Here is a 17,831-nt window from a genome sequence, read left to right on the forward strand (position 1 = left end):
TATACAGACTTCTGGAAGGCAAGATGGTGGAGTAAGCAATAAATTGCTGTAACTCTCCCATATGCACCTCTAAACAACCATAAAGTAGAGACCCCAAACAAAACATGGAAGAGCAGAACCAGCAACAAGATGGGGTGAAACAATCTTTGAGCCCAAGAAACTTGGACAGGTCTGTCTCACTCAGGTAAAAGTACAGTCCAGGACAAGAAGCGTCCCAGGAAGCCAGCGGCGAGCCCCATCTCAGCAAACCAATGAGAGATCCTGATCCAGTGTGCTGGAGCAGGCAAACATTAACATCAGGACCCCATGGGTCCCTCAGCATAGCCAAGGGATGGGCAGACACCAGTTATGAAAAGCACCACGGGTTTCAGTGTATGCCCGGGGAAATGCAGAAACACCCCACCAGATTCAGCACATGCCAGATACCAACACTGGGACCCCAGCTCAGCACCAGGTTAAGATGCCAGACCCCTACAGCCTCCAGCAGCACCAATAACCCCCCACCCCAGCCACTCAGAGCAGCACAAGCATCCCCCATGGGCCTCAGGGCAATATCAGTGCAGCACCAAGTAAACAGCCAGAGTCTGCAGCCACAACAAGCCCAATACAGTGCCCATTCTACCCTGAGAGCAGAAAAAGGCCAAAAAAGATGACCAAAAAAGAACAAAAAAAGAATCTAACCACAGAAAATTACTATAGTGACAAGGAAGATCAAGACACAAACTCAGAAAAGGACAACAACATCAAAACACCTTTGGGCAAAACCCCAAAGAAAAGCAGGAAGTGGTCTCAAGCCTAGAAAGAACTCATGGAAGAGCTCAAAAAAGAGTTCAAAAATCATATAAGAGAGGCAGAAGAAATAGTGGGAAAAGAAATGAGAGTGATACAAGAGAATTATGAAAAAAGAGTCAACAGTTTGCAAAAAGAAAACAACTGCTTAAAAAGCAGAATTGACCAAATGGAAAAGTACAAAAGCTAATTGAGAAAAACAACTCTTTAAAAGTTAGAACTGGGCAAGTGGAATCTAATAACTCTGTGAGACATCAAGAACAACCAAACAAATTCAAAAGAATGAAAAAATAGAAGAAAATGTAAAATACTTCATGGGAAAATCAACTGACCTGGAAAATAAATCCAGGAGAGAAAATGTCAGAATCACTGGACCACCTGAAAGCCATAATCAAAAGGAGGACCTGAACAGCATCTTTCAAGAACTTACCAAGGAAAACTGCCCTGATATCCTAAAACCTAAGGACAAAACAGGCACTGAAAGAATCCACTGATCACCTCAGAAGAGAGATCCCAAAATAAAAACTCCATGGAACATTATAGCCAAAATTCAGAACTATCAGGTCAAAGAAAAAGTATTGCAAGTGGCCAGAAAGAAACAATTCAAATATTGGGAAGCCACAATCAGGATTACACAGGACTTAGAAGCTGTAACATTAAAAGGTCAGAGGTCATGGGGATATTCCAGAAGGCAAAGGAGCAAAGACTACAACCAAGAATCACTTATCCCGAAAAATTAAGCATAATACATCAAGGGAAAAAATAGTCATTCAATGAAATAGAAGTATTTCAAACTTTCATAAGGAGAAGACCAGAATGAAACCAAAAATCAAGACCCAAAATATCAAGACCCAAAAGAAGCATAAGCAGGTAAAAAGGGAAAAGAAAACATAAGGGATTCAATAGAGCTAAACCGTTTACATCCCTACATGATGATACTTGTAATTCTCAAAAATTGTATTACTTGGAGCAGCTAGTTGGCACAGTGGATAGAGCACCGGCCCTGGAGTCAGGAGGACCTGAGTTCAAATCTGGTCTCAGACCAGACATTTGACACTTACTAGCTGTGTGACCCTAGGCAAGTCACTTAACCCCAAATGCCTTGTAAAAAAAAACAAAACTGTATTACTAACAGTACAGCTAGAAGGACTATACATAGACAGAGGGTATGGGTATAAAGCAAATTTGGGGGGATGACATAAAAAATAATTAAGGGATGAAAAAGAGGAGTACATAGGGTGCAGAAGGAAGGGAGAAGTAGAATGGGGTAAATTATCTCACATGAAGAAGCTCAAAAGACCTATTACAGTGGAAGGGATGATGGGAGGGTAGGCTACGGGCATCGCTTGAACCTTACTCTCATCAGCCTCAAAGAGGGAATCATATACACAATCAGGAGAACCTAGAAATCTATCATACCCAATAGGGAAGTAGGAGGGGAGGAGAGCAAGTAAAGGGGGGAGGGCTTGACAGAAAGGAGGGCAGATCAGGGGAGGTGGAAGACAGAAGAAAACACTATGAAGAGGGAAAGAGAGGAAAAACAGGATGGAGGGAAATACATAGTTAGTAATCATAACTGTGAATGTGAATGGGATGAACTCTCCCATAAAACAGATGCAGACAGAAGATTAGATCAAAAACCAAAATCCTACAATATGTTGTTTACAAGAAACACACTTGAAGCAGAAAGACATACACAGAATAAAGGTAAGGGACTGGAGCAGAATCTATTATGCTTTAGCTGAAAAAAAGCAGGAGTAGCAATTCTGATCTCAGACAAAGTAAAAGCAAAAATAGACCTAATTTTAAAAGATAAGGAAGGAAATTACATCTTGTTAAAAGGAACCATAGACAATGAAGAAATATCAATACTAAACATATTTGCACCAAGTGGTATAGCATCCAAATTCTTAAAGAAGTTAAGTGAGTTATAGGAAAAAATAAACAGCAAAACCATACCAGCGGGGGGACCTCAACTGTCCCCTCTCAGAACTTGATAAATCCAACCAAAAAATCAACAAGAAAGAAACTAAGAAGGTAAATATAATATCAGAAAAGTTAGCTATGACAGGCCTTTGGAGAAAACTGAATGGGAACAGAAAGGAATATACCTTTCTCTCAGTAGCATATGGCACCTACACAAAAACTGACCATGTATTAGGGCATAAAAACCTCAAAATCAAATGTAGAAAGGCAGAAATATTAAATATTCTTTTTGGATTATAATGCAGTGAAAATTACATTCAACAAAAGGCAATGGAAAGGGAGATTAAAAATTAACCAGAAACTAAATAATCTAATCCTAAAGAATAAGTGGGTCAAAGAACAAATCATAGAAACAATAATTTCATTAAAGAGAATGACAACAATGAGACAACACACCAAAATTTATGGGATGCAGTCAAAGGAGTACTTAGGGGAAAATTTATTTCTCTAAATCCTTACGTATCAACAAAACAGAAAAAGAACAGATCAGTGAATTGGGCATACAACTAAAAAACCTTAAAAAAGAACAAATTAAAAATCCTCAATTAAGCACCAAATTGGAAATCCTGAAAATCAAAGGTGAGATTAATAAGACTGAAAGTAAAAAAAACTATTGAGCTAATAAACAATCTAGGAGCTGGTTTTATGGAAAAACACCACTAAGACAGATAAGCCATTGGTTAATTTAATTAAAAAAAAAAAGAAAGAAACCAAATATCTAGTACCAAAAATGAAAAGGGTAAAATCACCACCAATGAAGAAGAAATGAAAGTAATCATTAGGAAATATCTTGCCAAATTATATGCCAATAAATCCGACAATCTCAGTGAAATCAATGAATATTTACGAAAATATAAATTACCCAGATTAACAGATCAGGAAATACAATGCCTAAATAACCCCATCTTAGAAAAAGAAACTGAACAAGCCATCGATGAACTCAAGAAAAATTCCTAGGGCCAGATGGGTTCACAAGTAAATTCTACCAAATATTCAAAGAACAATTAATTCTATTATACAAACTATTTGGAAAAACAATTGAAGGAGTCCTACCAAACTCCCTTTATGACACAAATATGGTGCTGATACCTAAACCAGGAAGAGCTAAAACAGAGAAAGAAAATTATAGACCAATTTCCCTAATAAATATCGATGCAAAAATTTTAACAAAATACTAGCAAGGGGATAACAGCAATACATCTCAAGGATTATACACTACGACCAGGTAGAATTTATATCAATAATGCAGAAGTGGTTCAATATTAGGAAAACTATCAACATAACTGACCATATTGATAACAAAACCAACAGAAATCATATGATTATCTCAATAGATGCTGATAAAGCTTCTGACAAAATACAGCACCCACCCTATTAAAAACAATAGAGAGCATAGGAATAAAGGGAGCATTCCTTAAAATGATAAGCAGTATCTATTCAAATTCATCAGCAAGTATTATCTGTAATAAGCTAGAAGCCTTTACAATAAGATGAGAGGTAAAGCAAGGATGCCCATTATCACCACTATCATTCAATATAGTACTAGAAATGTTAGCAATAAAAGAAGAAAAAGAAATCAAAGGAATTAGAATAGGCAATGAGGAAACAAACTATCACTCTTTGCAGATAATATGATGGTATACTTAGAGAACCCTAAAGAATGAACTAAAAAACTAGATGAAATAATGAACAACTTTAGCAAAGTTGTAGGATATAAGATCAACTCACATAAATCACCAGCATTTTTTCATATGACCAACAAAGCCCAGCAGCAAGAGACAGAAACAGAAATTCCATTTAAAATAACTATGGAGTCTACTTGCCAAGATAAACCCAGAAACTACATGAACACAATTATTTTTCACACAAATAAAGTGAGATCTAAACAACTGGGAAAATATCAATTATTCATGGGTAGACTGAACCAATATAATAAAAATGACAATTCTGCCTAAACTAATTTACTTATTCAGTGCCATACTAATCAAACTACCAAAAAATAATCTGATAGAGCTAGAAAAAATAACAACAAAACTAATCTGGAAGAATAAAAGGTCAAGAATATCAAGGAAATTAATGAAAAAAAATACAAAGGAAGGTGGTCGAGTAATAGCAGATCTCAAACTATATTATAAAGCAGTAATCATCAAAACTATTTGGTACTGACTAAGAAATAGAGTGGTGGATCAGTGGAATAGATTAAAGTACACAAGACACAGCAGTCAATGACCATAATCACCTAGTGTTCGATAAACCCAAAGACCCCAGCCTTTGGGATAAGAACTCACTCTTTGATTAAAAAAACTGCTGGTAAAACTGGAAATGAATAGGACACAGACTAGATACAGACCAACATCTCACACCATATACCAAGATAAGGTCAAAATGGGTACATGATTTAGACATAAAGGGTGACACCATAAGCAAATTAGAAGAGCAAGGAATAGTCTACCTATCAGATCTATGGGGAAGGGAAGAATTCATGACCAAACAAGAGATAGAGAGGACTAGGAAATGTAAAATAGATAATTTTGATTATATTAAAATAAAAAGCTTTAGTACAAACAAAACCAATGCAACCAAGATTAGAAGGAAAGCAGAAAGCTGGGAAACAATCTTTACAACAAGTGTCACTAATAAAGGCCTCATTTCTCAAATATATAGAGAACTGAGTCAAATTTATAAGAATAGAAGACATTCTCTAATTGATAAATGGTCAAAGGATATGAACAGGCAGTTTTCCGATGAAGAAATCAAGGTTATCTATAGGCAGATGAAGAAGTGCTCTAAATCACCTTTTTTTTTTTTTTTTGGTAAGGCAATTGGGGTTAAGTGACTTGCCCAAGGTTACACAGCTAGTACATGTCAAGTGTTTGGTCTGAGGCTGGATTTGAACTCAGGTTCTCCTGACTTCAGGGCCGGTGCTCTATCCACTGCGCCACCTAGCTGCCCCTCTAAATCACTTTTGATTAGAGAAATGCCAAGTAAAACAATTCTGAGGTACCACCTCACACCTATCAGAATGGCTAACATGACATAAAAGGAAAATGATAAATGTTGGAGAGTATGTGGGAAAATTAGGACACTAATGCACTGCCAGTGGAGTTGTGAACTGATCCAACCATTCTGGAGAGCAATTTGGAATATGCCTAAAGGGCAACCAAACTGTGCATGCCCTTTGATCCAACAATACCACTACTAGGTCTGTATCCCAAAGAGATCACAAAAAAGGGAAAAGGACCTACATGTGCAAAAATATTTATAACAGCCCTTTTTATAGTGGTAAAATATTGGAAATGGAGGGGATGCCTATCAACTGGGGAATGGCTGAACAAGCTATGGTGTGTGAATGTAATAGAATATTATTGTGCAGTAAGAAATGATGAACAGGCAGATTTCAGAAAAACCTGGAAAAACTTCTATGAATTGATGCAAAGTAAAATAAGCAGAACCAGGAAAACACTGTACACAATATCAGCAACACTGTGTGATGATCAACTAACTATGAATGACTCAGTCTTCTCAGTAACAGAATGATCCAAGAAAAACACAAAGAACTCACAATGGAAAATGCCACCCACATCCAGATAAAGAACTGATGGACTCTGAATGCAGATCAAAGCACATTTTTTTCACTTACTTTATTCTCTTCTGTGTTTTTCTTCCCTTTTGATCTATTTCTTCTTTCACAACTGTGATTAATATGGACATGTTTTACATGATAATACATGTATAACTTACATCAAATTGCCTACCATTTTCAGAAGAGGGGGGAAAGGAAGGAAGGGGGAAGGAAGAAAAATTTGGAACTCAAAATCTTGTAAAAAATACATGCTTTGGGGCAGTTAGGTGGTGAAGTGGATAGAGCTCTGGCCTTGGAGTCAGGAGTTCAAATCTGGCCTCAAACACTTGACACTCACTAGCTGTGTGACCCTGGGCAAGCCACTTAGCCCTGATTGCCTCACTAAAAAAAAAAAAAAAGAATGCTAAAAATTGTCTTAACATATAATTGGGAAAAAGTATTATTAAAAAAATTTCATGACTTTCAATATAATTGGTTTCCTTTGTAATGCTATGTATTTTATTTTATGCATCTAAAAACATCATTCTGACAAGGACATAGACTTCAATCAAACAGATCAACAAAGGGATCCACAACACAAAAAAGGTTAAGAACCCCTGCTTTAGAGTAATGAAAATACACGAGGCCACCCTGCTCAGTACAGACCGCTTGGGGAATGGATGAGGACACAGGGATGATCTGACGCTGGGGTGACTAGGATAAAGCTATTCTCTATAGCTATTAAAGATATTTTCCTATAAACTATCAGCAGTCAAGTTGTTTAAATCAATTAGAGAACTGACTGGGTATATATGAGGAAGGAAACTGCAAAAAATACTGGTTTCCCTACTACAAGAACCACAGAGACCAACTTCAGCTGGTATCCAAATTATCATGATTCCAAAGGAACTTTCACATACTTATGTGCCATCAATAAGGTTTCCCCTAACCTTCCCACACCTGAAGATAGGGTTTGGCCTTTACCAAACTTAATAAAAAGTGATTCTAATTATATGAAATTTAAGAATAGATTTGTCCCAACTCTCAACTCTAGACTCCAAAGGAAAACTCCTTCCTACTAAAAAGAAACAATAATAGCTACTTTGTGTGAACATTCCTCAAATCTGAAGTAGGACCGAAAGTAGTATCTTATGTGGATAGCATACCAACCTGGAGGCTTTTCGAGTGTCATGGTAAAGACTTCGGCTGATTCTGGGTTTCTGCAAAGCTGAAGTTGGTGCAGGAGTAGAATTTCTCCAGTGGCCATTTACACTCTGACCAAATGTTCTTGGCTCAACCAGAAAGCTGTCTGAGGAAGGGCTATCTAAAAGAAAAAAATACGTATATCATAAATTATAATGTCTGTTTAAAATTATCTGTATTTAGAGCATTATTTATAGAGAAAGGAAAAATTAGAGTAAAAATGTTTTAAAAATATGCATCAACTGACACTTTGTCCTTCAAGAAAAGACTAAATAAACCTATGACCCTTTGATTAATCTGCAACTCGTCCAACAAAATTAGCTGATAAAGAATTTTCCCCTCCATTCACCTACGGTGGCCTCCACTGTGTTGATTATGAAAGAGGTGTGGATTTGGAGTCAGAACACCTAGATTCAGATCCCAGCTCTGGTATGTGGTATCTGTGTGACTTCAGGTCAGTCATTTAAGTGCTCTGGGTCTCAGTTTCCTCATCTGCAAATCAGGGAGGGTAGATGAGATAATCTTGAAGACCCATTCTAGCTCTAAATTACATGATTTTATAGAATGGAAATATCATAGTAATTATCACTGACTCATTTTCTAAACCTATTTATAAATCCAAGGTTTCTTTCATAGAACTTTTTTCAAAACAGTACTATTTAGATTAGCACAAAATGATATTTTATCAATCTTAGCTTAATGACAAGAAATTCGCATTAATGTAACTTCAAAATTAGATTGTAATATTTTTTGTTCTTTGTGTTAAAGAAATCCCCAATACATTTTCCTAACAAACTACATTCATCTGTTGATGTTATCTTCGTACAAAGCCATAAAAATCAAATCCTAAAATGCACAGTACAAATATTGACCTTTATCCCTCACACTCTTCTGTTTAAGTTTAACCAAGAAATAGTCTCTGAGTACTAATGTCTATTTGAGGAATAAGTCTTGTCAAGAAACCCAAATTATCCTGACAGGCATGAAATTTGAGACCAGGGCTGATGCAGAGTGACCTTCCCAATGGTATGTGATAGAAGGTTCAGCCTCAAAGAACATGATACCAGGGAGTCATCACATCCAGAATTAGCTGGTTTTATCAGGGTCTTGATGAAATCATATAATTCTCTTCAGCTGTTAAAGTGATCAAGCAAAGCCAGACAAGGTCCACCAGGGAGCACCATAGACATTCAGCCTAGGAAGGGTTTTGATCTGGGATTCTGGCATTACTGAGAAGTCAAGAGTTGTAAATGTCATGGTTAAGATTACATATTAAGCAATAACTTGCCAAAGAGGTGAACATCAATGGCTCCCTTTTTTGGAGGTGCACTAAGTTTAGTATCCACTTAAAAACTACTGCAATAAAATATCTTAAAAGTAAATAGCATCCAAGAAGTCACTAAACTATGCATACCCTTTGACCCAGTATTTCCACCAAAAGAGGTAAAAAAGAGGTAAAGAACCCATATGTGAAAAAATACAGCAGTTCTTTTTGTTAGGACAAAAAAAAAACCTGATAACAAAATAGGAGAATGGCTTAACACATTTTGATACATGAATGTAATAGAATATTATTGCATCACAAGAAAATGACGAAGGGGATGGTTTTCAGAGAAACCAGAGAAGTCTTACATGAACTGGTGCAAAGTGAAGTAAGCAGAACCAGGAGAACAATTTATATAAAATCTTTGGAAGACTTAAGAGTAATAAAGAAAAGGAAAGAAAATCCAGGTCTTCCTGGCTCCAAGCCCAATTCTCTATCCATTGCACCATACTGTTTTTCTTTTTAAAATATTGGTCTCAAATTGATATGAGAATTAGATTTTTAAAAACTTAATTCAAGAAGACAAGCATACACTCTATGACTTACTAAAGAGTAATAATTGTTATGACTCCAAGGTTCCCAGTTTACCCAACTATATTGAGATTTCAGTCAGTCAACAAGCATTTATTAAGCACCTACTATGTGCCAGGCATTGTACTAAATGCAGGAGATAAAAAGAAAGAGAAAAAACAAAAACAAACAAAAAAAAACATCCAGTGCCTCTTCACAAGGAGTTCACAGTCCAACAGGGGAGATAACATGTAAACAGCTACTGTATTACAAACAAGGTATTTGCAGGACAAATTGGAGATAATTAACAGAGCAAAAGCACTAGCATTAAGAGGGACTGCGAAAGGCTTCAATTGAAGATGGGATTGTAACTGGGACTTGAAAGAAGCCAGGGAAGCCAGAAGATGGAGAGAAGCCTGAGATAAGCAGGGAGAGCATTCTAAGCATGGGAGAGAGCCAGTGAAAATGCTGAGAATTGGGAGATGGAATGTTTTATGTGATGAAGAGCTAGGACGGAATCTCAGAATCAGAGAAGAAGCAAATATCAGTATATAGTCATGATAACAGGACAGATAAACCAAGGACCTCCAATTTGGTCCAATCAGTTGGCAAGAAGTGAGGCCAACGTGACTAGGGTAGTTACTGTTTAAATAAATAAATAAGTCCAAAAGAAGTTGTAAAAACAAATAGAAAATCCAATGGATTGGACAAGGGCAGACTGAAAGAGAAATGAAAGAGATGAAAGAGAAATTTTAAAATGAATACACAGTTAACAAATAAGATTACACAAAAAATTAAATGGATAGGAGAAAGTTATGAAGACATATATCTTGGATTCAAATGGAAACATTAATCACACAAATTCCTTACTGATTGGTAAGTCAGTAGGGCACTGAAAAATTAGAATTTCAGAGCTGGAAGAAACCTTAGAGATCATTTGGTTCAACCCCTTCATTTTGTATAAATTAATTAAAGCCCAGATAGGTTACATGATTTGCCCAATGTCACATTTCAGATTAACGACAGACTCAGAACTAGAATATAAAACTCCTGATTTCCAGTTCCATGCTCTGTCCTCTACACAGCCCAATTTAGAGGTCAATGACTCTTTCCACTCTATCATGCTACTTCTCAATACGCTTAGTATACCTCTCTTCTATGGGAGGATCAGTTAGGAGAGAGGAATGCCAACTACGGAATGTATGATGAACAAAAAGGAATAGCTATGACAGGTGCTAGAAAGAATTTATGGCTAATGTGTCAATGAACAAGCTTGGGTCCAAGTAAAGTATCACTGTTTATGTTTAATTATTCCTATTTTTTTGCAGTCCTCTTTAACCAGAGTTTTTAAGGATTTTTTGGAGATTCTCATTGCAAAGTTAAATCTTTTAAAACCAAATCATAGTTTTTCAAAGAACATATACAGGTTCCAATAGGCCAAAAATTAAGTTTTAAATCAATGCCATGTTCTCTGTACATCACCAAAAAAAAAACCCTCAATTTTTTTTTCCAGCTGCCACTGCTGTTCTCCCCACACAGAAATGTAACTGTAAAACAGGAGGCTGGATTAGAAGAAAACTATCTAAATAGTTTGGTGGCACAGTGGACAGAGTACTCTGCCTGGAATCAGGAAGACCTGAGTTCAAATGTGACCTCAGACACTTACTAGCTGTGTAATCTTGGGCAAATCACTTAACCCTGTTTGCCTCAGATTCCTCATCTGTAAAATGAGCTGGAAAAGGAAATTGCAAACCACTCCAGTATCTTTTCAAGAAAACCCCAAATGGGGTCACAACTGAATGATCAAACATCTAAATAAAAACTTGAATTTAGTTGTGACTAGAATTGAAAAACAGTAACCAAAAGAAGAGCTTTAAAGTAATGCTATAAGAGAGAAATGATACATCATTCTTAACAATTGCTAAACTTTAAGTGATAGCAACTACAAATATTGAACTGGAAAGAAATATATAGCATACTAGAAGCGCATTTTATGATTCCAAGAAATGCATCATACCTGAATAATAATTTGGGTTATATACTGTACTCCTTGTGGAACAAGTAAAAGGTGGATCCAAATTTTCAGGCCTGGAAGGCAAACCCTAACAAAATAAAGAATTTTTAAAAGTCAGATTTCAGATAATAAGATGTGAAGAAAAATATATATATAAAAAGAAATTTTGTTCATTAAGTGAGACTACAATACATGGTAGAAAGCAAGAAATTTAAGCAAAAAATCTGAGAAGGAAAAAACTGGCAGTTGGACGAAGTGATTAAGGATACAAAAATGAAAAAGAATGGAATAATTCAAAAGTTGTTTCAAGATTTTACTTTAATTCAAATCATGCTCATTCGCACAGTACATATCTCATGATATGGGTAGAAACTATTAGCAACAGTTCAATTAGAGGTTCTCAGAGCAGCTACAAGCAGACACATTTTCTTTATCATTGCTCAGCAACTTCACTAATTTATTAGAGCACTTATGTTTATGCTACAATGTTTATTAAGTATCTATTCAGAACGTAGCATGTTTCCTCAATGCTGTATTGCTCCAGAGAGCTCATAAGTAATTTGATAAGTGTTTCATCTGCAAAATATCAAACACTAAAATTCGCTCATTAATGTTCTTTATCTAAGAAAATTCATATAGCGGTCATTTGGACAGAGAAATATAACTATATTCAAGAAAAATTTAAAAGAGAAAACATTTAAAATAAGTTAAGAAGTGATTCCAAACCTGGTGGTCAGAAAGCAAAAGTTGGTTCTCTTGAAAACCTATCTCTGGCAGATGTGTTTTGAATATGGTGTTGTGGTTTACTAAAGTTATTTCTCTGGACTCCATCTTCATAGTATCAGAAATCTCATCTGAAGGAAAGAGCACAAATTAGTCCATTTTACTGTATGCCTCAATCTAAATTCTCTCTTGCTGAATCAACTTTTTGTTCTGATTTACTTTTTAAATTTTTTATTGATGCATTTTTATGCCACAATCATAACCCAGGAACCTCTCCCCATACCCTTGTCCCCCAAAACAAACAAATGATAAGTTTTTTTTTTTAAAAAAAGAACTAATTTTTGGACGCAACATAATTTGAGTGATTTCCAAAGATGATGTTATAAAACAATTCCACAATTAAGTGGAGTCTCTTCCTCTAACTACTCTAATCACTAGCAAGCCATCTTAATTGGAGTGAGAAAAAGGATTAAGTGCAGAAATTTGCCTATTTACAAGTAGGGTGTACTACAGGCAAAGTAGCAGATAGAACCTTCAGAAGTACATAAAATGCTTTCTTCAAGCCTTAAAAACTAAGCATATTATTAAAAACCAGACTTCTCCCCAAAAAGACTCCCACACTTTTGTATTTAAATAAAAAATAAATAATTCTATTTACTCATTCTTATACTCTATGCTACTGAATTTTTTTTAAAGTATGGGATGGATCTTTTTTTTTTTTTTGGTGTTTTCTTTTTTAATTTGCATTGGTTTCTTTGATTTTCTTTAAAACTTTCTTTACAATAAGTATACCCATAGAGTCCAACTGGGGCATAACATGGAATTACATCAGCCAATCACCAATATAGAGTAAGGCCATTATTTCTGCCATAAAATAATAAATTCAGTCAGACACATATAGGAAATAGAAGCAAAGACAGGTAACTAAGGGTAAATACAAAGGAGTAAAAATGGTAGCAAAGACAGGTAACTAAGGGTAAATACAAAGGAGTAAAAATGGTATCAGTAATCCTAAAGCTAAGAGGTTGACGACGGTGAATACTAAAGACAACAAAAAGAAGCTTTCTAGCTATAATGGGACAGAAATGATCAAAAAAGGGACAAGCCATTTGGTGTGGCTGGAATGACAAAGGATGATAGAAAAGGCTTAAGTATTCAACCTTTATTTTGCCTCTGTCTTCTCTACCAAGGAAAAAAAAACTTTGGACTACAATAGAATCAAAACGATTAGCAGGAAGGTGAAATGCACACGAGGTTCACAATAGGTGAGGTGATCAAAAAGCACCTAGCTGTCCTCAAGTAGCTCAAGTTCTTAGGTCCTGACAAACTGCACCCCAAGGTAATGAAAGAACTTAGGCACATGTACAAGCGGTGATCCTTCAAAAATCATGGAGAAGGAAAGAGATGCCACAAACCTGGAAGCAAGAAAATACAATACTGATTTTGAAATAAAAAAATAGATAGTAGTCTTCATAGGATGAGCAGGTGGGCTTGACTAATTCCTGGCAAAATTCTAGAATGTATGATTTTAGGAAGCGATGTGGTGCCCTCTAGGAGTAAGCATTTCTTCATCAACAGGTCATGGAAGATGAATCTCATTCCCTGTTTTGACAGGGGTACTAGTTACTCAATCAGGAAAATAACATTGACAGTGAATGCTGGGATTTCTCCCACACATTTGCTAAAGTTTCTTACAATATTCTACTGGACAAAATAGGGAGATGTGGGTTAAATGACTTGTATAGTTACGTAGGTTCTGAATTGTTTGAATAGCTGGATCCAAAGAATAAGGAGCAAAGGGTCTACAACAATCTGAAAAGAGGTTTACAGTGGAGTATCCCAGGAACCTGTCCTGGGCCCTGTACAGTATTTTTTTTTATCACTGTACTGGATAAAAATACAAAGACTATACTTGAACAACTGGCAGATGACAGAAAGCTGGGAAGGAAAGTTAAGATGTTAGGAAACAGAGATGGGTTCTAAAAGATATCAACAGAATAGAATGATGAGCTGAATCAAAGAAGAAAAAATTGGTTAAGGATAAATGTCAAATCTTGCCCTTAGATTCAAAAGTACACTGTACAAGGACAGAATAAGGGAAGCATGGTCAAAATCCAGTTTGTGTAAAAGAATTCTGGGAGTTTCAATGAACTGCAAGCTCAATTAGTCAGCACTGTGACATGACAGCCAAAAATCTAATTCTGTGTTAGATTGCATTAATAAAGGCATAGTATCTAAAGTAAGGGATCATGATGGTCTCCCTTGTACTCTGTCCTATTTAAAATATGTTTTGAGGGCTTTGTTCAGTTCTGGCCATGTTTTAGTAAGGAAAATGACAACTTGAATGCATGAAGAACAGAGTCACTAGGAAGGTGAGGAAACTAAAGAGCATACTTACTAGGCTCAACTGAAAGAACTGGAAATGTGCAGTCTTGAGAAGAAAAGCATAGAAGGGACATGAGTTGTCTTCAAGTACCTCGGGGTAGTTATATTAGAAGAGGGATTTTCTGCTTAGCCCTAGAGGACAGGACCAAAGTGGACTGAGCTGTTTCTAGAGGTAGTAGATTCCCCCATCATTGGAGATCTGCATGTGAAGGACTTGTTGAGAATATTGTGGAAGGAATTCCTATTCAGGAAGTACTGTCCTAGATAACCTGTGAGGTACCTTCCAACTCTGAGATGAGCTCTATGACTCGGTGATATTTGTTACTAACCAGACAGATGTAGCCTAAATTGGCAAGAACCGTGGAAATTCAATGAGAATAACAACAAACAATATGGTGGAAGGGAAGGGAAGAGAAATAGGAGGGGGGAAATGTTGGAAAGAGGAGGAAGAGAAGACAACGGGAAAAAGAGGTGGTTGTGTTTTTTGTGTTTGTCCTTCGTTCTCAAAGAGGACCATGACATCAGGGAGATGATGACATGACTTGTATGACTCTGATTTGAGTGAGGGAAGGCTGTGCAAGGTCACCAGCCTCAGTTTCACCTCCAGAGCCATCCGAGTCCGGTGGCCAGATATACACAGGACGACTGGAGATGGCTCAGGATGCAGGGGAGACCCTGGACTTTAGCTTAAAAAGCTAAAGTCTTTTCAGGTTTTCACTTTGAGTGAGGTTATAACCATTCAGCGAATAGGCCTCTTTAAGAGGTGTGTCAAGGGATGGTCCCTTTAATAAAAAATTGAACTGGGAGGGGAAGACCCTCAGGATTGCTGGCCAAAAGAGAAGCAGTTACTATCTACATTCACTCCGAGCAAGGAAGCCCCAAAAAAACAACCATGAAGTGGTGCTTGGACAGGGACCTATTGTTGTCCAATCTATGAGCTCCTGAGCCATCCTGGGCCATCTCCAGTCAAATCTGGTCACTGCACCCAGATGGCTCTGGAGGAGAAAGGGAGGCTGGTGACCTTGCACAGCCCTCCCTCACTCAAATCAGTCAATTGCAAGTCATGTGATCATCTCCCTGATGTCATGGTCCTCTTCAAGAACGAAGCACAAACACAACCTGTGAGTAGTCTGAGTTGCCAGAATGGGGACTCAGCCAGTCAGTTCCAGTTGGGAAAAAGAACAGAAAGAAAGGAAGGAGGGAACTAATAGAATATAAACATCACAGTGGATATGGTAAGCTGTAATCTTACAGCTTTTTATGGCCAATCTCAAATTTCTTTCAAATTGGCTACGAGTTATTGATTTCTTCTATGGAAAAAAAAAAAGAAAAGCAGACTGCTATGAACTAAACAGTAGGAAATGTTATGTTATAGCCACAACAGCTCCCAAGACCATATAAATAGAGCCAGAAATTCACATAAAGCAGATGATTTACTGTACTTTGCTTTCTTCTGTAAAAGAAATTAGAAGATGCCTCTTAACCGCTCTATTTAGAAATACCTTATCAAAATGAGGTTTGTGTACATATTAAGTAATTAGAACTGAAAAAGCACTTAAAATTAACATCAAGTACAAAGATAGAAACCCTAGAACCATGAGAAAAGATGGTCAGACCTTTGTACTCTTATCTCTAGTGCAACTGAGATGTCATAGGAGTTAACACTTCTACCTCCATATGGTTGTTCTTACCCATGTCCAGTCTTCTCAGATCACATAATTCAGAGAAGATACAGAGTCCTAGAAAAGACAGTACACAAAAGAATATTACATGCTGAATACAGTATGTATATATGTATCCATATATACATATACTATATATGTGTATGTATACACACACATGCTTATAATAGCACAAGAAGCTGTAAGAGGACAAGTTAATCTTGGTGTTCTTTGTAAATAGTTAAAAGCAAAATAAATATAAGACAAGGGGGAATTGGCCCTATTTCCCTCAAATGCAAAATGGAGGGTCAGATTAGATCAGGAGTTGTTAACCTTTTTTATGCCACAGACCTCTTTGGAAATCTGATGAATGTTTCTCAAAAAATGTTTTTAACTTTATAAAATAAAATACATAGGATTACAAAGGAAACTAATTATAATGAAATAGTTATCAATTTTTTTTTTTAACAAAGGGTCAAAGATGTCAGGTTTAAGAATCCCTGGACTAGATGGTCTTTTCTGAAGTTCCAACTTTAGATCTATGATCCCATGATTCTATGGCAGGAAAATGAATGATTAGAAAGTAATAAAATTAAGCTGGGGTAAACATTATGCTATCTAGAAGGGACATTAGAGATCACTAGCCCAACCTCCTCATTTTACAAATGAAAAAACTGAGAACCAGAGAGTAAGTTAAATAATCTCTGTGCAGTCACATAACTTGAATAAAGCTAAATAGTCAAAATTAGAACTCAAGCCTTCTTACTTATCATGGTCTAGTGTTCTTTCCTACCATCTAATTCAGGCAGATTTATCTAAAATTGATGCTGAGGGACTTTCTTAGTCCATACACATATCTAATCATAAATTATACGTAAATAGAAGGATTGATAGACAGATAAAAGCCTGGCAGTGTTCCAGGCAGTATATAATTCTCTGCCTTTCTCTGACTGACATTAACCGACATTCACTAAGGTTGAAATAATGCATAATATACAGTAAAGATTACGTTATACTGCACAACTTCTTCCTAGAACTACTAAAGACCAAAGTGTCTGATCACTTAGAGATCTAAGTTAAAAATGTTTCCCCAGCTAAAATTTAAGTTTTAAAGTTGCTCAATGAGCCAGATTCTCCCTCTCAAAAGACAAAAGACACTGCTCCCAACCATCCTACCCCCATATTTTCTTTTTAAAATGTCTTCAGATCTTGGTAAAGAGGAGAAAATTAGATTTGTCATAGAATTAAAATACCCTTTTCTCAGTTCACTATATCAGGCAAGTCATTCAATAATCAACTTTCACTATTCACTACTCTCCTCACCTTAAAAACAACAGCCCTAAAAAAATTTCTTCATTAGCCCTCTTCCCCTTCCCAAACCCGCTTAGAGGGTGCCTCTCCAGGACCAGTCTTAGGAAAGCAACAACAATCTTCAGCTTCACTATCTACTCTACTTTTCCACAGAGCTGGTACTCATTCCTTAAACATCACCCACCTATCTACAACCATAACCAAGTCAAGTCTGCAGATTGTTCCTATATAAGATCTGTTGACCTACTCCCAATTGCCCCCATTCACCAGCTTTCTAACTTTATGGGCCAAAGTGCTCCTTCCTAGATACCATATACACATAATTTGTTTTTTTATGCATTCATCTTCTCATGGCAAAAAAAG

The 17,831-nt window shown here is 36.4% G+C and overlaps 1 protein-coding gene across 3 annotated transcripts in view; it reads right to left on the reverse strand.

Moving 5' to 3' along the window:
- The window catches only part of SENP1 (SUMO specific peptidase 1), a 75,518-nt gene that overhangs the window by 41,936 nt on the left and 15,751 nt on the right, over positions 1-17,831 (reverse strand). For all 3 annotated transcript variants that reach the window (XM_027844406.1, XM_027844407.1, XM_027844408.1), the window contains exons 2-5: positions 16,188-16,235; positions 12,115-12,242; positions 11,392-11,476; positions 7,508-7,661 (exon numbers count right to left, since the gene is read on the reverse strand). In XM_027844406.1, the coding sequence (XP_027700207.1) occupies positions 7,508-7,661; positions 11,392-11,476; positions 12,115-12,242; positions 16,188-16,235 (415 nt within the window). The remainder of the gene's footprint in view (positions 1-7,507; positions 7,662-11,391; positions 11,477-12,114; positions 12,243-16,187; positions 16,236-17,831) is intronic.

The sequence above is a fragment of the Vombatus ursinus genome, unplaced genomic scaffold (assembly GCF_900497805.2).
Source record: "Vombatus ursinus unplaced genomic scaffold, bare-nosed wombat genome assembly UNPS02014941.1, whole genome shotgun sequence".
Taxonomy (NCBI): Eukaryota; Metazoa; Chordata; class Mammalia; order Diprotodontia; family Vombatidae; genus Vombatus; species Vombatus ursinus.